At 40.7% G+C, this 23,765-nt stretch overlaps 1 protein-coding gene across 5 annotated transcripts in view; it reads left to right on the forward strand.

The window, feature by feature from the left end:
* Positions 1-23,765, forward strand: part of crb (cell polarity complex component crumbs) — a 283,212-nt gene that overhangs the window by 203,613 nt on the left and 55,834 nt on the right. For 3 of the 5 annotated variants that reach the window (XM_076190525.1, XM_076190523.1, XM_076190526.1), the window contains exons 7-21: positions 1,731-2,048; positions 2,715-2,925; positions 3,544-3,660; positions 5,792-5,979; positions 7,874-7,885; positions 8,682-8,835; positions 9,951-10,172; positions 11,430-11,666; positions 12,798-13,180; positions 13,579-13,774; positions 15,918-16,088; positions 19,307-19,491; positions 20,240-20,486; positions 21,989-22,118; positions 23,144-23,322. In XM_076190525.1, coding sequence (XP_076046640.1) covers positions 1,731-2,048; positions 2,715-2,925; positions 3,544-3,660; positions 5,792-5,979; positions 7,874-7,885; positions 8,682-8,835; positions 9,951-10,172; positions 11,430-11,666; positions 12,798-13,180; positions 13,579-13,774; positions 15,918-16,088; positions 19,307-19,491; positions 20,240-20,486; positions 21,989-22,118; positions 23,144-23,322 — 2,950 coding nt within the window. The remainder of the gene's footprint in view (positions 1-1,730; positions 2,049-2,714; positions 2,926-3,543; positions 3,661-5,791; positions 5,980-7,873; positions 7,886-8,681; positions 8,836-9,950; positions 10,173-11,429; positions 11,667-12,797; positions 13,181-13,578; positions 13,775-15,917; positions 16,089-19,306; positions 19,492-20,239; positions 20,487-21,988; positions 22,119-23,143; positions 23,323-23,765) is intronic. The other 2 variants (XM_076190524.1, XM_076190527.1) reach the window with 1 other exon arrangement.

Genomic DNA, 23,765 nt, shown 5'->3' on the forward strand with positions numbered 1-23,765 from the left:
GCCTAAGTGTGCTTACACACACACACATATATATATATATATATTTATATATATATATATATATATATATATATATATATATATATATATATATTTATATATATTTATATATATATATATATATATATATTTATATATATATATATATATATATATATATATATATATATATATATATATTTATATTTATATATATATATATATATAGTACTACCTCTCATTAACCCCTTCCATACGGTGCCGCACACGTAGGCGTCATGGACTTAGATCTCGGTGGCAGCAACCAATGCCAGCCGTACGACGTGTCGTAATAATACTCGCATCATAAAATATAGTCACCGCTTATATCGATCGTTCTCTCTTCACCCGTGAATTTTGATAACCATAGAAAATGCGATTACAAAAGAATTAGAAAGAATGTCATTATGGAGGGGCGACTACAATAAATATAATCAAGACGCCGATATGGCAGCCTCGCGAATACACTCGCTCCCCATGACGCCTACGTGTGCGGCCCCGTATGGAAGGGGTTAACGGACGTTAATTAGCTGTGTTTGTGGTGTTTTCGGTGTTTATGGTGCTGTTGTTTAGTGCTGTGCAATCACTGTGCCACCCAAAAACCACTCGCAATCAATGGATTATCACATCAACGGACACCGTTACCCCCCTTTTAGTCCGTTAATGAGAGGTAGTACTGTATGTATGTATGTGTATATATATATATATATATATATATATATATATATATATATATATATGAAGTTATATGAAGTTAGTTTGAAATTGAAGATAAATGTGGGTAAAAGTAAGGTGATGTGATGTACAAAGGGATAAAGTGGCAGCAGACTGGAAGTGAGTATAAGGGAGAGACATTAGAGGAAGTGGATATTATCTTCTCTCTCCTCTCCTTCTCTCTTCTCCCCTTCTCTCTCCTCCCCTCTCTTCCCATTCTCTCCCCTCTCCTCCCTCTGCCTTTCCTCCCTGGTTCCTTCTCTTCCCTACCTTTCCCCTTCCTTTTACCTCTGCTCTCTTTTCCTCTCCTTTTGTCCTCTCCCCTCTTCTCTCCCCCTCTCATCCTTCCTCCTCTCCCCTCACTTCCTCTCTCCTCTCCTCCTCTCTCCTCTCCTCCTCTATCCTAACCACTCCCCTCCTCCCCTCCTTTATCCTCACTTTCCTCCTTTATATTTCCCTCTCCTCCCATCTATTTCCCTCCCCTCTCCTCTTCTCTCCCCTTCCCTCCCCTCTCCTCTTCTCTCCTCTTCTTTCCCCTCTCCTCTTCTCTCCTCTTCTGTCTTCCCTCTCATACCTTCTTCTCCCATCCTTTCCCATCTTCTCTCTTCCCCTTTCCTCCCTTCTCCACTCCTCCCCTCCCTTCCCCATTCTTCCCCTCTCATCTCTCCTGCCCTTCCCTCATCATTCCTACCTTGCCTTGCTCTTCCATTTCCTTCTGTACTATTATTTCCCCTTCTCTCCTTTAGTCTACCCCTCCCCTCACCTCTCATCACTTCTCCTTACCTCTCCTTACCTCCCCTCTCCTCATCCTCCCTCCCCTCCCCGCTTTTCTACTCCTCTTCCTCTTCTTCTCTCACTTGTTGTCTCCATCTTTTCAAGAGAAGTGTTCTCCTGCACATTTATTCTTGCTGCTGCCGCTGTCATCGGGTGATTTTATAAAGGTGAGGGGGAAACTTCATTTCTTCTCCTGATTAATACCACTTCCACCTGACCTACAGAATAACGGTTCGTGCTTTGTGACTGAGTTCGGTGACTCGACCGAGTGCACCTGTGGGCTCGGCTTCGGTGGCGAGCACTGCGAGGAAAACCTGGACGACTGCACCTCGTCACCCTGCCTCCATGGAGGTGTCTGCGTTGACGGTGTCAACGACTTCACGTGCCACTGCAGCGACACGGGTTATCGAGGCAACACCTGCAACGAGAACATCGACGAGTGTTTGAATGACCCGTGCCAGAACGGAGCTTCCTGCCTTGATATGTATGGCGGCTTTGAGTGCGCATGTGTGCCTGGGTACACGGGCAGTTACTGTGAATTGGTGAGTGCGTGATGGCAGTGCTCTGTACAGTATTGTGTTCTTGAAGTTATAATTTCAGGCATTCTCTTCATCTTGCACAAGATTAGATGCACCTAATGAGAGAGAGAGAGAGAGAGAGAGAGAGAGAGAGAGAGAGAGAGAGATAGAGTAGATTGGGTTGATCAGAGACTACTGGAATGGTTTAAGTATATTGATGATATTAAGTCATAGTGTGGGTTTATTTTTATATTCCATGAATAGTTCATAAAAAGTATGTCAAGAACTAGAAGAAGATATCCTTCTTTGACTGAGCATCACCTCAATATTATTTTTTTGTACTAGAATTTTTTTTTTTTTTTTTTTTTTGTCAGAAGAATATGTATGTGTGTGTGCGTGTGGACGTATACACACATCAATTTACTTTTTGTTTCTGTACTCTTCCCCCTGTTTTTCTCTCTCTTTTCTTCTGTCTCTCTCTTCTCTGTCTCTGTTTCTTTGTCTTTCTCTCTGTCCCTTTCTGTCCCTCTCTCTTGTATGTATTGTGTGTGTTAATAAGTAGGAAATTGGTGTAGTCAGTGGGTTGTCAGTGAATAAGATAGCATGAGTGGACAAAGGAGTATTTCTCGTGTGAAGTTTAATTTAGTTTCCGACATTTCTATAATACATTTTTCTGTTACCCCATGCCAGGAAGTGCGGGAGTGCATGTCAGATCCCTGCCAGAATGGCGGCACATGCACAGACCTTCAGAACTCGTACCAGTGCTCCTGCCTGCTGGGATTTCAGGGTGACAACTGCCAGGTCAACATCGACGACTGCTACAACATCTCCTGCCCAGAGAACTCGTACTGTATGGATGGCGTCAACGAGTATGTGTGTCGCTGCAATCCAGGATTTTCAGGTAAGTTTCTGTAGAGGGAAGCGAGTGTGTGTGTGTGTGTGTGTGTGTGTGTGTGTGTGTGTGTGTGTGTGTGCGTGTGCATGTGCGCGTGTGCGTGCCTAATTGTATCAATAGTATACAGGAAAGGAGATCCTGTCTCAAGAATGGAAAGAGAGCTGGCAGATTGGGTTGATCAGAGACTACTGGAATGGTTTAGGTATATTGATGATATTAAGTCATAGTGTGGGTTTATTTTTATATTCCATGAATAGTTCATTCCCAGTAAGGCCAAGGGGTTTTCTTTTTATCATAACCACCAACTGTGGGTGGGAGTGGTTTCTATGCCTTTTTCTTTTTGGCTACCCCTCATGTAAGGGGGAAAAAACCTTTGGTATATGTATGTATGTACCAACTATGATGAAGCTACGGGGCTAAATAAATTTTAACTTTCAACCACCGATTATGAGTTTTAATCGTGTATCACAAACATTTTGAGTTAAACCTGACCAATGGAATTGCAGAGACAGAATCCCGTGAGTAGAGTGCTTATTCTCTATAGAATTAGGTAAGTAAAATCAAGTAAGTACTCATACAAACAAAGAAACGGTTTCCTTGTATTGACGTGTCTTTCTTCCGCAGGGTCTCCACCCGAATGCCTTCAGATTGATGAATGCAATTCGTCACCGTGCCAGAACGGAGGCACGTGCGATGACCAGGTCAACGGCTACACTTGTTCCTGCGAAGCTGGCTTCACCGGTGGGTAACCAGGGGGGAATGGGGATTGTTTACGTGGATGTTAATGCAGTTACTAAAAGTAGAAGAGAGATGTGTGACCCTTTGGCCAAGGCCTTATCTTTAGCCCTGTAAAACTGTCTGATATTAGCCAAAATAGAATTCTGAACACCTTCAGTTTGAAGTCTCACCTTCAGCTGTACAAAATTACCTAGCATTGATGAGAACAGAATCTGTAAAATGTGTCTTCATAGTAAAGGAGTCCATCAATCAATCCATTGCCCCAGATCTCTCTTACAGAAGACCCATGGCCTCCAGGTATCGAGCAACAACCACTGGATTGGCCCATAATACACTCAAGGAAATTAAATATTGTGTTGTTGTCTGGGTATGGTCCAGATGGGGCAGTGCAAGATGGGGTGCTTGGTGTCTTATGTATGATGGCCTCATCTGGGGCAGTTTGTTTCTGTGTCCAGACCTATTCCGTGTTGATATTGTTTTAGTACTCTATGGTGATAGTTGTTGTTTGCTGACAACACTGCAGTTGTAGCAGGATCACAGGAGGAATTGAGGAAGTTAGTGACAGTTTAGGAAGGTGTGTGAAAGAAGGAAGTTGAAGATAAATGTGGGTAAAAGTAAAGTGATGAGATGCACAAGGGGAGGAAATGGCAGTAGACTGGAAGTATTAAGGGAGATAGACTGGTGTGAATGTGGCAGGAAAGGGAGGAATGGAGGTGGAGGTAGAATGTAGATTGAAAGAAGCGAGTAAATGCCTTGGGGGATTAAAAAGTGTAATGAGAAATGGACGTTTGGGAAGTGATGCTAAGAGGAGATTATATGAAGGAGTGATTGTGTTGACAGCATTGTATGGGACAGAGACATGGAACATAAGAGAGGAGGAGTTTGAATGTGTTTGAGATGAGGTGCCTGAGAAGTATAATAGGGGTTACTAGGCTGGATAGAGTGAGAAATGAGGTGAGGAGGAGAACAGGGATGGAAAGGGAGTTGGGAGATAGGGTTGATGAAAGAGTATTGGGATGGTTTGGACACATGGAAAGAATGAGTGAAGAAAGATTAGTAAAAGAGGTGGGGAAGGAGTGAGCATGAGGGATTGACTAAGGATGAGATGGATGGATGGGGTAAAAGAGGCATTTGGGCTATTTTCCAAATGGATCTGACATTGAAAAGGAATGCAGGAAGGCACAGCACTATCACAGCAGGGCTAGGCACTTTATTTTCATCCCCTTGTCCCCTTGTGCAGAAAAGAGAAATATGTAGGTGATCACTGCCCATATTTTTCTCTTGATTACATTATGATTGGATTCCATGAATGTAGCCCAATTGCAAAGGGATATCTGTAAGAAGAACTAGCAAACAGTCAGTGTTTGCCTCCTCTTACGACTATAAGCAGGTGGGAGAAATAGTCCCACTTGAATTCTACGTAGACATGTGTTCAATCTTTCTTCTTGGAGAGATCTACAGTAAGGTCCAAGGACTGTTGCCAGCTGTTATGGGGCTGCAGGTTTCCAGTTGTTATTATAATTCCCAAAGTATATATTTAATTTATTTTTTCTCCTCCTGTGGTGAGATTCTCCTTCCTTGTTTTATGTTTTTATCATATATCTTTTTTTATCTTTTGTTGTGCACTTGGTTTTTTTCAGTTAAACAAAATTGCTTGTTTTACAGCCAGAACATATATACAAATCATGAATAGGAGTGGAAAGGTTAATCAAGTTTTATTTAACCATTTCATTAGACCAAATGACTTCCCTTTGCAGATTAGAATTGCCTAGTGACACGCAGAACAAATATATTAGTTGTGAATAGTAATGGAAACGATAATACAAAAAAATCAACCCTTCTTTCTTCATGTACAACTCCACAGCAGCCTTGCTGTGGATGTGCTGTGTCTTGCGACACTGCTTCTGACCCAGGGCAGTGGACAAGATGCAGGGATGACTAGTCATCTAGAAGGTGCCAAGATAAGAGGGAGGGAAGAGGGTGGAGGGGAGTGGAGTGTGATAGGAATGGGTGGGAGTGTTTTTTATGACTGTTTTTTAGCTACCTCCCTTATAGGGGGGAAAAAAGCCTTTGGTATGTATGTATGTACAACTCCCTCTAATATAAGAATTGTTCTCCTGTTCCCTGTCATCAGGTATGAATTGCGAAGAGAATATTGACGACTGCCAACTCGACCCTTGCCAAAATGGTGGCACATGCGTTGATGACATCGAGAGTTACACATGTATGTGTCCACTGGGCTACCAGGGCACCACCTGTGAGATCAATGTTGACGAGTGTGCCCTCAATGTCTGTCTTCACTCCATATCTTGCACGGACTTGGTGAGTGACTGTGACCCAAACTAAAGAAATATTGGTTCATTTTCTTGGTTCTGTATCTACTTTGTGTACTTGTCTACCCAAGACAATAGATATATTGTCCCAGGTTGACAAAGGAGCTTTGAGCAAGAGAGGAATGTCTGTTGAGCAAAGAAGGGAGAGGGCAGGAGATAGGGGTGAATGGAGAATGGCTATGTATAGATGATACTGTGATGAAAGGAAGGGAGAGGGGAGGGAAATGGAGAGCGGTTATGTGTGAATGATATTTTGATGCAGCCCAAAGGGATTTCTCCCCGTCTTCTCTATTTTCCTAGTGAAGGGATGGAGAGGATGTACTATGTCTTTCTGCATTGCTTCTGACGGATGGGAGTGGAATGTGTGAGAATGGGTATGTGCCTTTTGACTTGGTTACCTCCCATATAAGGGGGAAAAAAGCCCTTGGTATATAAAATAGACTTGTTTACAAGTGGGAGGTGAGCCAGTTGTTGTTTGCTTGTGGCTGGGTCAGAGAAGGGCTTAAGGCAGTTAGCTAATGGCAGAGTTTGGGAGCAAAGATAAGGGGGAGGGAGGGGTGTAAATGGGAGTGGAGTATATGGGGATGGAATGGGTGGGAATGGATTTTATGCCTTTGTTTTTTTGGCTACCCTTGTAAGGGGGGAAAAGGCCTTTGGTATATTTATGTATGGATGTACTTTTCTACAAGAGGTGTAGTTGTTTGCTGGAATGCATGTATGCTCAGGAACAAACATAAAAGTGTGTTTTAGAGTATATTTCTATGCCTTTGTGTGTTTGTATGTTTGTGCATGTGCGTCCACAAAAGCTGGCCCATTACCATCTCCAGGCTGAGAGCAATGGCATCATTAATCAGCTGTCTCTAAGGAGGGTAGTTGGTAGAGTTCCCAGCTGCCACTATGTAGGTCCGGGTTCGAGTCCCGCCCAGGGCTGAAATAATTTCAGTATTGCTGCGCTGTGGGTTGTTACTCCAACTCTTGTGGGTGGGGAGATGGGGGTGTATGTACTACGTGTAATATCACAGCATTACCCATAGATTGGTCATATATGAGCTCTGAGCTCTCTTCTGGGAGGGAAATAGCTGTTGATCATGAGTCCAACACGTGGTCCAAAGACCATGGTGAGTGGCAGTGCATCAGCATGGTCAAGGGATGTATATTATATTTACTGCCTCAACACCCACAGTCATGCACATTATATTGATTTTTGTCTCTTTCCTCATGTATTCCAATAGTAATATAAATTATTTTATATGGTTATATGAGAATATACCAAGTACTTCTTTTATCCTTTTAAAATTATTGCCTTTGGTAAATTGTCTTTTAAGACATTTAAGGGTAAAAGTAGATTTCTCAAATTGTCATTTGATGATAGATTAATTGTCAAACTAATTAGATAAATATCAGCATGTCTTTTTTTTCACTATTATCATTTACTTTTATCACTATCATCAAGATAAGAGGGAGGGTAGAGGGTGAGGGGAATGGAGTGTATCGGGGATGGAATAGGTGGGAATGATTTTCAGCCTTTGTTTTTTGGCTACCTCCCTTGTAAGGGGGAAAAAGCCCTTGGTATATGTATGTATGTATGTATGTGACACACGGGAAAACCCACAGTCGGAGAATATAAACTTCGAATAAAGAAGCTTCCTATATTTCGGCTATCAACTGTAGCCCTCTTCAGGAAAGTACTTTCTTGAAGAGGGCTACAGTTGATAGCTGAAATATAGGAATCTTCTTTGTTCGAAGTTTATTTTCTCTGACTGGGTTTTCCTGTGTCATTTACAAATGTGCTACTACATTTCTGTTTAGAAAATGTATGTATGTATTATCATTAACGTGTCTAAGCAAAATCTTTTATGTCCTCTCTCTCTCTGGCTGCACAGAGCTACAGTGCGGTGAGTGAAGGAGGGTCAGTGCCCTCGGAGAGGGCCTCCTCCTGTTGACCTTCATGGTAGTGACAATGCTAGGTGGACTGTAATGCGTACTGCTCGCATGATATATATGTATATATATCTTTTTCTATCTCTTTCTCTCTCTCTTTTTTCTCTCTATTTTGTCTCTTTCTCTTTCTGTCCTTCTCTCTCTCTCTCTCTCTCTTGTCTTTCTCTCTCTCTCTTGTCTTTCTCTCTCTCTCTCTTGTCTTTCTCTCTCTCTTATCTTTCTCTTTCTCTCTCTTTCTCTTATCTCTCTCTCTCTCTCTCTCATCCGTTTTCCAGTTACTACACTTTTTTATCATTTATCTATATATATGTTTTTTTTTTATGCATGTGATCAATAAAATTCTTGATTGTGTGCTGCATGCGTACTGCTCTTATATCATCTGCTTTTCGTTCTTAGCACTCATCAGTGCTAGGGCTTACTGTGCATTGCTTTTCTGGCTAAATTGAATTGATTTAGTGAAGCTGAATAGGGTGTTTCAATCAGGATGGCATTTCAATTGATTGGGACCTTGATTGTGACCTTTTCCAGGTCAGAGCCCCTGCATCACTTGTCAGTCAATCAATCAATCAGTCCGTTGCCTCCTGGTCTGTCTTGCAGAAGACCTGTGGCATTCAGGTAACCAGCAAGAGGTCTTCTCTATTTGGTTTCTCTCACTCCCCTTTCCAGTTCACTCTACCTCTGCTCCATCCCATCTCTGCTTCTTCACATCTCCGCTCTAACCGTTTTTTTTGTTTTTTTAACTCTCTTTAGGAAGGTGACTACCAGTGTATCTGTGAACCTGGCTGGTCGGGACGCAATTGTGACGTGGATGAGGACAACTGCTTGGTGATGCCCTGTGCTAACGGTGCCACTTGCACAGACAGACTTGGTGGCTTTGACTGCGCCTGTATGCCAGGATATACTGGTAAGTGTACAGAGGATAGGTTCGTCTGTCGTGACTCTATCTTCAATATTTTAGTTTTTGTTAACGGGAGTTGAAAGTTTTTATGTGAGTAGTAGAGCTCGTGCCAGGATATACTGATAATTGTACGGAGAATTGCTTCCTCTGTTGTGACTCTATCTTTGATATTTTAGTTTTTGTTAAGGGGAGTTTAAAGTTTTTATGTGAGTAGTAGAGCTCATTCTAGGATATACTGATAATTGTACAGAGAATTGCTTCCTCTGTTGTGACTCTTTGTGTAGTGTAGGCCTTATGGTCTCTTGCAATCTCCTTTATTCTTATGCTATGCTCTTATTTTAGTTTTTGTTAAGGGGAGTTGAAAGTTTTTATGTGAGTTGTAGAGCTCATATAAGGGTTGGGAATGGTGAGAATGAGTGGTATCAGGTGAAGACGGGTTGCCACTTGCACCAACAGGCTTGTTGGGGCAGAGAGTTTTAACTTCTTTTGGAATATATGGAATTTTGTATTATCCCTTCTGCTCTTGAGCACCTTGATAACTTCTTAGTACATTTCATTCACACATTGCCAACAACAAATACTCCTCTTGATATTGAACCTATCAGTATCTTTCTCAACACTTCTATAGCCTCCCCTTACATTTAATTCTTTTATGATGATAGATGGTTTCCAATGGAATAAAAAGTCATCCCAGAACAAAGGGGTAGTCAGTCAGTTGGTTATTAACTGGTTATTGCCTCAGGTTGATGCCAACTGGAAACCTGCAGTCTCACAGGAGTTGGCGATGGTTCTTGGGTCCTCTCATAGATCTCTCTTTGGGGGGGAGGGAAGGACCAATATCTGTATTGTGTTAATGTGGGATTGTTTCTATGTAAGTTGCTGATAAAAGGAGGGGAGCAATCATAGCCTGATTGAGATTTTGGGCCCAGTCTGAAGACTAAGTGTGAGCCCCCGTTGGGTTGCACCACCAAATGGATACGAGGTTTGAAGATGGGGTAAACTCATGTAGATACTTGTCATGATTCCATGAAGGGGTAGTGATAGTAATAGGCATTTTTTTATTTTATTTTTTTCCCTCCATGTCTGAGTTTTCTCATCATTTTTCTTCTCTCCTGCTGCAGGTGCCGCTTGTGAAACTAACATTGACGAGTGCATCTCTAGCCCATGCCTCAATGGTGGCACTTGTGTAGATGGTATTAACGAATACACATGCAGGTGTGGGGACATGTACATGGGCGAACACTGTGAATCTGAATTTGATGCCTGTGCCCCGAACCCATGTCAGAATGGTGGTACCTGTAATTACAGAAATGATCGTGACTTCTACTGTGACTGTCCCCTTGGTAAGTGATGACATGTTCTTATCTTGACTGCAGTTTTAAGAGTCTATCCATGTTGTATGTTCAAATTTAATCATGTCCATGTGTATTGAAACATGCATGCATTTTTCAACAAGAATTATGAAAGGGATGGAAATTCTTGATAGAGATGACTTACTAAACTGGGACAAGAAAAAAAAGAGGACACGAGAAGAAACCTGAGAAGGACAGTTACAGAAGAGATCTGAAAAAGAATAGCTTCCCACACAGAATGATAAATATCTGGAACAAACTGAATGAGGAAACAGTGAGTGCTAAAACAATACATGACTTTAAGAACAAACTGGATGTGGAAAGATACAAAAGCGGGTCACTGCAAACATAGCTCTCTTCCCGTAAAATACAACTAGGTAAATACACTTCCTAAACAACAAATTAATGAGGTGGGTTATACATACATACATATACCAAGGCTTTTTCCCCCTTACAAGTGAGGTAGCCAAAAAGGGAAAGGCATAAAAACACTCCCACCCATTACATCCCTACATACATTCCACACTCCTCCCACCCTCCCTCTCATCTGAGCACCTCCCGGATGACGGGTCATCCCTGCACCCCGCCCACCGCCCTCGGTCAGAAGCAGTGTCGCAAGACACAGCACATCCACAGCAAGGCCGCTTCAATGAGGTGGGTTATGAAGGAAAAAATATCAGATTGAAGGTGTCCACAGTGCTTGATGCTGGCATCACTAACGCTCTTGATCTATATCAATGACCCGGTGGATGGAATAGTTACAAGATCTAGCTAGTATATATAAATGAAACTTTAAATAGAAAATAAATTTCACTATAGATGTATGAAAAAACAATTATAAGTCAGACCTCCCCTAGTTTGGGATGTGCTGTATTAATGTAGTCACCTCACAAAAAGAAAGATAAAAGAAAAAATACAGAGGGAATTAATAAATGACTCAGTGGGGAAACATATAATCTTTCAAAGAACTTAAGACTAGCATTCCATTACATGGAGAGAGATATGACAGCCAATGCTGCACGCGAGAATTTAACTCGTACTGAAGTGGTTCAACCAGTCTTTTTGTCTCCCAGTATGTATATTTCTATTCCTGTGCTGTAAATCTTTTTGAAGATAGTTCATTTCTTCTCTATCCATAAACCATTACCCTGTATCTTTAAACATACAATAAAAAAAAATGTTAAGAGGCTTTCATTCTAGTGTGGACTTGAAAGTTCTTATGTTGACACCTTTTTTGTGTTCTTACAGGATATGAGGGCCTTAACTGTACGCATAACGTGGATGACTGTATCGACGTCCAGTGTCCAGACGGCAAAGTCTGCTTTGACTTGGTTAACAACTACGAGTGCAGGTGTCCACTTGGTTTCACTGGCTCTGACTGCACTGTCAATGTGGACGAGTGTGCCAGTTTGCCGTGCCAGAATGGTGGGGAGTGTCATGATGGCATCAACAATTACACGTGTGTCTGCCCCCCAGGTTACACAGGTAGGTTACTCGAGTCCAGTGGTCGGGTAATGGGTAAATTACCCCAAATCGGGTGATTTAGAAATTTTTGGGGGTAATGGACGTGCTACGGATTATGGATGTGGATGTGCTAAGTGAGGGAAATTAATATGAAAGTTGGAGAAAAAGAATCCATTGAGGATCCCACCATCTTTAAAGCTACGGAAACGGAGAAATATCAGTATTGAAACTGGTTTTCACCCTCAGTGAGACCACTTTTGTGTTTATTATCCATGAATTCTTTAAGTAAATTGGTGTGTCTCCCAGAGCACTCCAAAGTGTGGGGTAAATTCATTTTACTACAAATTCTTTTGGGGTAACACCCAAAAAAGTTAACTGGGCCTGGCTCTAGACCAAGGTTATTGAACTGGGGAAGTAATTTACTTAATATTGATAATATCTCGTTCATACAGTGATACACTTCAATAATATATATATATATATATATATATATATATTTTTTTTTTTTGGATAATGCAGATTAAGGGTGGAGTTGGGTCTGAAGAGTCTGTTGTTCAGCTTCAGACAGATGATTTCATGTAGCTGAGGGGCAAACCCAGGTCTGAAGGAGACTTTCATAGTTCAGAAGCTCCTTCAGGCATAAGGTCTCTCCTGGGTTGTATAAGATTACTTCTTTATCCAGAACAAAAATATGAAATTTGTCACCATGCTGAAAGTTTCATAAGTATAGTGACAGTGTAGACCAACGTTTTTCAAACTTTTTACCCTTGCGTAACCTTTGAAATAAATTGCATTTCTCAAGGAACCCCTGCACAAAAAAAAACAAACACATACCATATCTTTCTCATTATATTTTCATAGTAATAATAGATAAGATAGGAAGATGTCTATATTATGTTATTACAATAACCAAGAATATGTCATGCATGTTTGATTATATTATGTATATGAAATTAAATAAAAAATCAAAAGTGCATTAGCTTATCTCACTTGTTCTCGCGGAACCCTAAGGGACCTTTTGCAGAACTGTAGGGTTCTGGGGAACCCTGGTTGATAAATGCTGGTGTAGACAAATAAGGTCATTGGTACAGAAATGTTTTTAAGCCCTTGTGAATGTTCTGAAACATCTTTTCTACTCCTTTTGACACGTAGGAAAGAACTGTGAGGAGGACGTGAACGAATGTGAACCGGAGGGTCATGGTCCTTGTGTGAACGGCATCTGCACCAACACAGTGGGATCATACCAGTGCTACTGCCAGCCAGGATTTGCCGGCGACCACTGCCAGCTCGAGTTTGACGAGTGTCTGTCTCACCCATGCAAAAATAACGGCTCCTGTATTAACATCATCAATGGATATGAGTGCAGGTGTCAGCCTGGATTCACAGGTGCTGATTGCGATGGGAATATTGATGAGTGTGCCAGCAATCCCTGCCAGAACAACGCAACCTGTATTGACGGTATTGCAATGTTCACCTGTGACTGCCTACCAGGATTCACCGATGATCTCTGTGCCACCAACATTGATGAGTGCGAGGTGAGTGGTGGTTGATGATTGGGATGGAGATGGGTGGGAATATGGGCAGAGGATGTTAGGTTAAAAAGTAATTATATGTTTATTAGTTTATTTATCTTTTAACAAACTTTGATTTATTGATTTATTGATGTATTTTGAAGATAGACAAAAAAGATATATTACTTTTGATGTCTTCCTTGTAGGACCACCTTTATAGGTGTTCATTATTAGACCCTCAATCCAAACAGTAAAACATAAGTGGACATCTTTGTTCCTAATCATCTCCCATATGACTAGCACTTCTCTTCCCTGGAGAGTTAGAATTTCATTATTCTTTTCCTCTGATTGCAGAACTAGAATTTCATTGTACAGTTCCTGTCCCAATAAAGTTAAAATGTTTTTTATTCTTCTTATTACAGTCTGACCCTTGTCTGCATGGCGGCACTTGTGTGGATGGCATCAATGAGTACACCTGCAACTGCACTGACACGGGCTTCAAAGGCGACGAGTGTGAAATCAACATTGATGACTGTGCCTCCTCACCCTGCCAGCATGGGTCTACCTGCTCTGACCAGGTCAAAGACTACATCTGTGGATGCTTTGACGGATACACGGGTCAGTCCATTAGACCATCACCTTGTTTCAGTGGGGTCAGGCATGTGGGGTAGGAAGTTGTAATGAGTGATTTTGAGTTAGGATTAGCAAGGAGAATATAGCAAAGGGAAGGACAACTCTTCATTACTAAGGTGCTGAGAGAGGGACCTGAATAGGATATTTTTATGTGAATATGTTTTGATTCACCTACCCCCTTGCAAAGGGGGTATAAGGCCTTTGGGACATGTACATACAAGTGCATTTCAGCATAGTTACAGTGTGGCTATAAGGCAACAGGTGAACCTCTCCAATTCACTGATGTACAGTACTTTAGAGATAGTTCCATGGCTAAGGACAGGTGGTTTTTTGCAGCTGAGGCTTTCAGTTCTAGCCTCTCAGGTGTCTTAGATTGAGAACCCTTCAGGATTACCCTCAACTACATGAAACTGTCTGTTCTTAGGCTGTGCATGTCTGTTTAGTACATAATATTGAAAAAGAGAGCATGAATACACAACTGGTAGCAGAAATAAGTTTTAAATGGAGGGGGAGTTTCTCAACAGGAAAAAAATGGCCTTGTTTACATATATTAGGAAGTGGCTATTTCTGAAAAATTGCAAGTACAGTTCCTTTGTGGTGAGTTGACTGAGCAGTTCATAGCGGGATTCTAGCCTGTACTATGTTGATGCATGTCATGGGAAGTATCTAGCAGGTAGATATTCTGTTAATAGAAGATAAAAGGCAGCACAGTGCACAGAAGTTCCAAAACATTATTGCATGCTGTAAAGATTTCATTTGCATGTGCATTTACAAAATTAAATTTACAGATCCTAATGAAAGTGAAGGCAGTAAGGGTAGATTATTTCAGGGACTTGTTGAATGTGGAGAAGGTTTGGGAGGGTTTGAATGTAGCAGTGAAAGATGCCAGGAAAATAACTATTGTTGGAGTATTGAAAAAAGATGAAAGGTTATAGGGATGTTGTGTGGACTGTTTGACAGATTTAGGAACAGTTATAGTGGATTGGCTAGCGAGATTGTTTAATGTGTGCCTAATAGAGGGAAGTATGCCAGTGGACTGGAGGCATGTATATATAGTTCCACTATTCAAGTAAGGGGTGTGGAGTGTATTCAGGGATGGAATGGGTGGGAATGATTTTATGCCTTTCCTTTTTGGCTACTTCCCTTGTAAGGGGGAAAAAGCCTTGGTATATGTATGTATGTATTCAAAGTAAAGGGGGATAAATACAAATGTAGTGGCTTGAGAGAGATAAGTGTTAAGTGTAGTTGGAAAGGCATATGGAAGGGTTTTAATTGAGAGCATTAGGAGGGGAACAGAGGGAATAATTGGGGAAGAGAAGATGCAGAGAAGGGAGATGACTATCTGACATTCATCTAATAGGATTGTCACTTAGAGCTACCTGTTGTTGGTCCCTGACTTCCCTAGATTTGAATAGTCATCTGGCATTAGACAGGTTTGATGAGGACATGGTTTAACGTCACACACTCCCCCCCCTATCAGGAGGCAGGGATGGTGCCCCTCACAGAGGGCTTTTGTAGCATTAGACAGGAACCTGTGAAAAACGTCAGAACATTAAACGGAGATGCATTTTTGCAGCTTCATTTTAGGTTCAGTAGTTCTACTGTGTTGCACCATGTTCCCTGCTGTGTATGCATATTTATATCACAAGAAGTTGTGCTGTAGAGATAAGTACTGCCCCAAATTTCCAAAATATTTGTTCAAAAGCAGTAGTTGCAGAAGGCCTTGAATTAAGTATTTTGAAAATATAGACAAAATTAGATGGGGGTAACTGTACATAATACATTGTCCTTTTGCAGTACCTTTTATGTTCTATGTACTTGGTTCACAATGTTTGCATATATTTCTTTGCTCATTACAAATTCCCAGATTTAGTCATTAATTTAGCAAAAAAAAAAAAAAAAAAAAAATATATATATATATATATATATATATATTTTACTAAATTAATGACTCAGATGTGAATGGATGGAAAAGGGGGGGGGGGCTTGTTCATGGCTCTCGTGATGTCATATCATCTGTAGATTTATTCCTCCCTTCCTGTTGTGCATGACCAAGAAAGATTGACCTCCCCAGTTAGCCTTTACCATACCCATCACCCTTCCCCATGTGCTTCTTTCATGCATGCAGGCAAAAACTGTGAGGAGGACATCGCCGAGTGCTCCAGCACGCCTTGCCTGAACAGCGGCACTTGCTTGGAACGCAGCAACCGCACTCTGTATGAGGACTTGCAGGTGTTCCAGAACTTTAGCTACGAGACAGCTGGAGGTTACGAGTGCCAATGTGTGCCTGGATATACAGGTGCGTACCTCTCAACTTTAGTCATGGTGATTTCATGTGTTGTACATAGTACCCAGTGCTGACCTGGTGGTCTCCTTGTGGTGTACAAACATCTTTATGATCTATTATTCCATGTTCAGATGAATACATATATGTATATACATGTACAGTAGTTTATGGTAGAAGTTTGTGTATTTCAGTGATAGGGGATTTTTTTTTTCATTAAAAAGATTCCCATTCAGTCTCATTTTTCCTAAGTTGCAATGATATTCACAACTTTTGTGGGAACGAATTTCCTTTCTATAAGTGTTGGAATATGTATATATATATATATGTATATATATATATAATCACAAGGAAATTGCTGAGTGTGAAACACTGATAACATTGGGAGGGGGGAGTAAATATATATGTATGTGTGTGTGTGTGTGTGTGTGTATATATATATATATATATATATATATATATATATATATATATATATAAATATATATATATATATATATATATATATATATATAGTGAAAGTAGGAAACCCAGGAGTCAGTCTGATAATTTAATCCTGACTAGTTTTGCAGGTATACTTTCTCATTTCTTTGGGATAAGGTTGAGACGGTGGGGGTTTGGCATACAGTTGCAAAAGAGATATGATAATGTGTCACATCGCTAGTGGGAGACATTGATGTGTAAAATTCATTATTGGGTTGAATGAGCAATTTAATTAGTCCTTATTGTAGATTCTAATTGCAGTGAGGACAACAGGGAGGAATGGGAAGCAAGTGGCAAAGCAGAATTCTTGGGAAATACCCTGTTAATTATATCAATGGAAAACACTATGACTCAATGGGTAAAGCAAGTGCCCTGGGTAAGAGGAGATGACATTACCACAAAATTAGATCTGATAATAACCAAAGAGCCAGATATCATGAAGTCCTTGAACCATCTTTGCCTCCTAGGAAAAAATGACCATGTAGCAATCGAATTTCAGCTGGAGGATGAGGAAATAGAGGCAAGGAATGAATCACATAGGCAAGGAAAAATCACCTGAAGTACACATAAAGAAAATTACAGGAGAGACAATATTTTTAAAAAACATAAGAGTGGCATTTCAATACATGAATGAGGACATGATTACTAGTATTATCATAAATTTGGAGCATATATCAGGTGGAATGTTGCTTCATTCACACACTGACAGACACTCGGTGGAGGCTGATCTTTTTCAGATCTCTTCTGGACAGTTACAGAAGAGATCTGAAAAAGAATAGCTTTCCACATAGAGTGATAGTTACATGGAATAAATTGAAAGAGAAAACAGTGAGTGCTAAAACTATACACGACTTTAAGAAAGAACTGGATGCGGAAAGATACAACTGTGGGTCCCTACGAGCATAGCTCTTCTCCTGCAAAATACAATGCACATTGTCTCTTTGAGCAAGCTTCCATGCAGTCACCCTTCCTTCCCACTCCAAGCAACTCTCAACAGGCTTAATCAACTCGCCCCAGCTATGAATTCTGTAGGCGACCCATTTGTCTCCTCCATTGAGGGTTGTCTCCACAAGAGACCCTGTAAGGAGGATCAACATCAGGGAAATGCGCCACGTGCCCATATAGCTGGATTTGATGTTTATGAATTATGGTGGTAACTGGCCCAGACTAAGTTTCACTGTACAGTCTGGTTTCATACAAAGTCATACTAGCCATGCACCATAATTTTTCGAAGGCACTTGATACCAAAGATATTGAGACACTTCTTCAACTTAGCATTCATTGTCCATGTCTCAGGACTGTAAAACAAGACAGGAGGCACAGTTGATTTGAAGATTCAAATCTTAGTCCTCCTGCATAGATGTTGACACTGCCATATGCTCTGCTTGAGTTGAGTCCATAACACCATGGGGAGAGCCAGTCCTTCCAAGTACTTCCTGACATGACTCACCACTGTTATACACCACACTACCAAGGCATGTGAAGCTTTTCAAGACCTCAGTGTCTTGAGGGCTACAACCAGGACCTCCAGTGACTCCCTAAGAAGGACAGCATCATTAGCAAAGACAAGGTCAAATACCTTAGTGTTGCCAATAGATGTTCTGCAGTGAGATTGACAGCTCAGTCCAATACCCAGTCTATACAGGTGTTGAAAAGGGTTCGGGTGAACACACACCCTTGCCTCACACCTGAATTAACAAAAAAGGAACTGGACATCCCTACTGCATGATTTACAGAACTCTTGAAGCTGCCCATTTTCAAAACCCGTCAACCACCTTGCCTCTTTCAGGAGGTGCAGCCATGAGGGGCTGGCAATTTCTTAAACTTTTTCACATATGGAGAGCTGACAATAGGCAGCTGCTGTGCTCTCTCTACCATTTTTAATGAATAACATAGAAACAGTCTTGGGAATTAAGTGCTCTTGTCCCAAGTGTTGTCTTGCATTAACCCAGAATAATAACCCATGGATGAATTTAGAGAAAGGTTTAGTCCAGAGTATAGTTTGTTAGAGCCCATAAACAAGGCTGGAAGTAAGCTTTCTTTCCTGCATTACCAGCATGAAACACACCTGATAATGATGATATGGTTTAATGTCACACACTCACCCCCATCAGGAGGCTAGGACTAAACCCACAATTTTCTCCATGTATAAGTGTATTATCTACTGCAGATCACTTTCTGGTGCCAGATATCACTGTTTTCTACCAAAAGACCCTACACCAGCTATGGGAGTTCCATTCCAAGGGCTGGGGACCCCCCTGAGCACAAATGGTGTTTTGTAGAAGCACCCGAACCTTCCTGGGGTTACTTTTAGCTGATGGTTAAGGCTCGTGATTGAATATGTATTTACATGTTCTATTTTTTACTTGATCTGTGCTGTGATTTGTTTATTTTTTTACTTATTTATTTATTATTATTATTATTATTATTATTATTTTTTATTATTATTATCATTATTATTTTTTATTTATTAATTTATTCTATTTTTTTGTCTTTTTCTTTATTCATGTTGGGGTCCCCTTCGTCTGGCCCTACTTGTACCTGCTAATGAGGGGCCCTTGCTTTAAACTGGAGCCAATGTATTGCACCAACCTCACCCACATCACACACTACCACTGGAGCCCACTTTACAACATAAAAACATTTTCTTATTATATGTTTAAGGCAGTGCTCCTCTGCTGACCTACCAGCACCAAGTAATTCTCCCTTTTCTTCCATTCCCTGGCCCCTGTTTTGCACCTGGTCCCCAGGTATTAACTGTGAGATCAACATTGACGAATGTGCACCTGGCCCCTGTGTACACGGAACCTGTGAAGACGGCATCAATGCCTACTCGTGCTCCTGTTGGCCTGGTTACGAAGGCTACGACTGCGAAATAGAGATTGACGAATGCGAACGCTACATCCCCTGCGTCCAAGGAAATTGTGTTGATAAGGTACTGTGGGTTATGTAATTCTGTTGGTTCTTTTCTTGGCTCGTCGAGGTTTACTTAATGTTCCATGCTCTTTCACTTCCTTTCTTCCTCACTTCTCTCTTTCTCTTTATCAATGAATTTATATTTCCTAATCTCATTATTTATTTCTTGCTTTATCTCTGTATCTCTTTCTCTGCCCCTCTCCCACCCCCTCTCTCTCTCTCTCTCTCTCTCTCTCTCTCTCTCTCTCTCTCTCTCTCTCTCTCTCTCTCTCTCTCTCTCTCTTTTTCTCTCTCTCTTTTTCTCTCTCTTTTTCTCTCTTTTTCTCTCTCTCTCTCTCTCTCTATTTCTCCCTCCCTCTCCCTCCCTGTCTCTCTCTCTTTTTTTCTGTTTCTAACTCCCTTCCCCCCTCTTTCACTCTCTCCCTCTCTCTCCCTCTCCCTCTCTCTCACATTCTCACTATATAATATATATATATATATATATATATATATATATATATATATATATATATATATATATATATATATACACCTAGTAGTATTATACAGGAAGGGGAGCTATGCTCATGGTGGGTGTTTGTGTGGGTGTACATATAACTTTACTCAGGTTATAAGAATCTTGGAAAGCACTTTCTTAACGTTTTTGATAACAAAGCTAAATGGTCAGTAAGTACAGAGGTCTGTCCTGTCTCTTATGAAGTAGAATTACCATATCAGTGCACTACGATTCAGGAACACTTTTCTAATGTATAGGCATTCTGTTTCAGTTGGCTGATTATATGTGTGAGTGTAATGAAGGCTTTGGTGGGAAGAACTGCTCTGTGGCCCTTGAAGGGTGTCTAGATGTGGTGTGCGAGAACGGAGGCACATGTGAGGCGCTCCTCTATGACGAGATCACTCACGACTTCAAGTGCCACTGCCCGCACGGTTTTACGGGTGACACCTGCCGGCTGGCTACCACACTCTCTATGGCTGGAGAGTCTTATGTACGCATTAATTCTGACCGCCTGGAAGGTTAGTATAGAAAAAAAAACTACTAATAGTGCTAAATCAAATTTATGTATGAATAGACTTTTTTTTTTTTTTTTTTTTTTAAGAAAATGGTAATTAGTAATGTTTGTTTGTGTGTATATAGGACACCTTGTTCTGCTTATGGTGGAGTCCCATATGAACCATATGAATCCATTTCAGCCACAAAAGTTGTTTAGTCTTTGTGTCAACATATTACTACTTCCATTTCATATCATTGTCACTGTATTTTAAGACTAAATTAGTAGGAATCTGTAAGAGTTGATACTGGAATAATATCCATGGTGAAATGCGCATTTGGATATGAAAAACAGTAAATTGTAAACTGTTGTATATTTTGTTAATCAAGTTTTGAAATAAGCATCAGATATTTGTTTAGAATTAAACTAACTCTGTGTGGATTGCCCTCGTTAACATTGACCAGATTGTTTACCCATCATTACCTTCCTTACCTTACCGTTACCCTCTTTCTCATCTCCAATGATCCAATCCTTTTCTTTTTTCTCGAAAACTTGTATATAGTACAAATTTCAGCTCGCCCTACTGACTGAACAGATTGGTTTGCATACATCTCTTTGAGCACGTGAAGAACTATTAGAGAAATTGATAAGATAGCTTGAATTCAACTAGGTCAGTCCCCAAAAGGCAATTTTGAACCCCCACATGTTTGTGCAAACCAGTTTGTGGATTAGGTGGGATGTCATATGCATTGAACTTTTGTACCTTGGGAAGGACTATAAGAGAAATCAGTAACATAGCTTGAATTCATTTAGGTCAGTCCCCGAATGGCAATTTTGAACCCCCACATGTTTGTGCAAACCAGTTTGTGGATTATGTGAGATGCTATATGCATTGAACCTTTGTACCTTGCTTGATGTCCTGATTTTAGTTTCTTGACTTCCGCAACAGTTCCTCCCTCTGGCCATACTTCATACCATACCTGTGTCCTTATTTTATTTCCTCATTCCCACCCTTACTCTCTATTGCTTCTCTTGTTTCCATTCTTAGCTTTTGTCTCAGTCTCCCTATGCTTCAGTTCCTTGTCTCTTCAGTTTTCTACCTTCATCTCCCTCCTTACTCCTCATTTCAATTCCATGCCTTCATTGCCTCCATTCTGTATGTTAGGGTGACAGTGAAAGATCCCGTGTTATTTAGAGTAACCTGGTTTATTTCGTGACGTGGGGCACACGTGTGGCATGTAAGAGGACTGAAGGGACTCTATCTGTGTGGGCACTGATGGGAGTGTGCCTTTGCCCAGCAGGGCATGTGACATTGCCAAGCATTAACTTAGGTTGTTTAGAAATGTGCCTAATAGTCCTACATTCATGTGACATTGACATGCTTCGATTTCTGAACTCGCACATACCACGTCATTGATGTGTTGAGTGTGTTAGCATTATGGTCCATGTCTATATGGCACTGTGGCACTCACTGGGTACTCGTATGTGTACATTCCATCCTCAACTCACCCAATTTTCTTCCTTCAGGATATGAACTCAAGTTCCGTTTCCGGACGACACTACCGAATGGCATCCTTGCCCTCGGTCAAGGCCAGACCTACTTCAGCCTTGATCTCATTGAAGGTCGTCTCAACCTGAAGTCTTCATTCCTAAATGAGTAAGAACGATTTCATTCAAAAAGCTGGTTTAAGTGAGGATTTCGGTAAATATTTAATTGAGAGATGACAATTCATCCTTCACAGCTGCTTTCATGATTTTCTCATCTCAGAAATCTTTCATCCATTCCAAAATGCACCAATTGAATCCTATATATTCCAATTTCCACATTAAAACTCTATGAGGTGTCTTATCAAAATGCAATAATAATTGTGCCCACAACACGAGACAAAAAGGTAAAAACTAAATATATTTGAGACTTAGTGTTTGATAAACATAAATTGGGTAATGAAAATGGACGGTGTAAAATGTGTGTGTGTGTGTGTGTGTACAAGAGAAAATTAGTAATAATGGATAGAGGGAATCAGGAACTTGTTCAGGTTGAGTAATTAGATCAGCGTTTCTCAGCCAGGCTTCCCCAGAACCCTAAGGTTCTGCAAAAGGTCCCTAAGGTTTCTGCAAGAACAAGTGAAATAAGCTAATGCACTTTGATTTTTTATTTAAATTCATATACGCTTCTGACCCAGGGCAGTGGACAAGGTGCAGGGATGACCCGTCATCCAGGAGGTGCTAAGATAAGAGGGAGGGTGGAGGGGTGTGGAGTGTATTCAGGGATGGAATGGGTGGGAATGATTTTATGCCTTTTCCTTTTTGGCTACCTCCCTTGTAAGGGGGAAAAAGCCTTGGTATATGTATGTATGTATATACGTAATATGATTTAACATGCACAACATATTCTTGGTCATTGTAATAATATAATGTAGACATCATCCTATCTAACCTATTATTACGATGAAAATAAAATGAAAAAGATATGTGTTTTTTTTTTGTGTGTGTGTGTGTGTGTGTGTGTGCAGGGGTTCCTTGAGACATGCAATTTATTTTAAAGGTTACGCAAGGGTTAAAAGATTGAGAAACACTGAATTAGATTATCTGCGTGACACAAGTGACATTTGTATAACCAATACCAACCTTTTGCCTTACCTTTGTATAACCAATACCAACCTTTTGCCTTACCTGCTTCAGGTGGGCAGGCATATTTTCAGGTGGCGGCTTGGATGATGGAGAGTGGCATAACGTCATCATGCGGGTCAATGACTCGCATGCCAACTTGATTGCAGACCAGGATGTGACCATTCATCCAGTGACATCCTCCCAGAGTACCAACAATGTCTCCGAGACGTCTTTCAGTACCACCTATCTCGGTAAGCTGCCAATATCATCTTCTTCTTCTTCTTCTTCTTCTTCTTCTTCGTCTGTAGCTGCTTCTTCTTCTGTAGCTGCTTCTTCTTCTTCTTCTGTAGCTGCTGCTTCTTCTTCTTCTGTAGCTGCTGCTGCTTCTTCTTCTTCTTCTTCTTCTTCTGTAGCTGCTTCTTCTTCTTCTTCTTCTTCTGTAGCTGCTGCTTCTTCTTCATTGTCTTGTTCTTCTTCTTCATCTTCTTGTTTTTCATTTTCTTCTTCATTTTCTTGTTCTTCATTTTCTTGTTCTTTATTTCCTTCTCCATTTTCTTCTTCATTTTCATGTTCTTCACTTTCTTGTTCTTCATTTCCTTGTTCCTCATTTTCTTGTTATTCTTCATTTTCTTGTTCTTCATTGTCTTGTTCTTCCTCTTTTTTTTCTTCATTGTCTTGTTCTTCCTCTTCTATT

Source organism: Oratosquilla oratoria, chromosome 9 (assembly GCF_046742065.1).
Source record: "Oratosquilla oratoria isolate Oo_2021 chromosome 9, ASM4674206v1, whole genome shotgun sequence".
Taxonomy (NCBI): Eukaryota; Metazoa; Arthropoda; class Malacostraca; order Stomatopoda; family Squillidae; genus Oratosquilla; species Oratosquilla oratoria.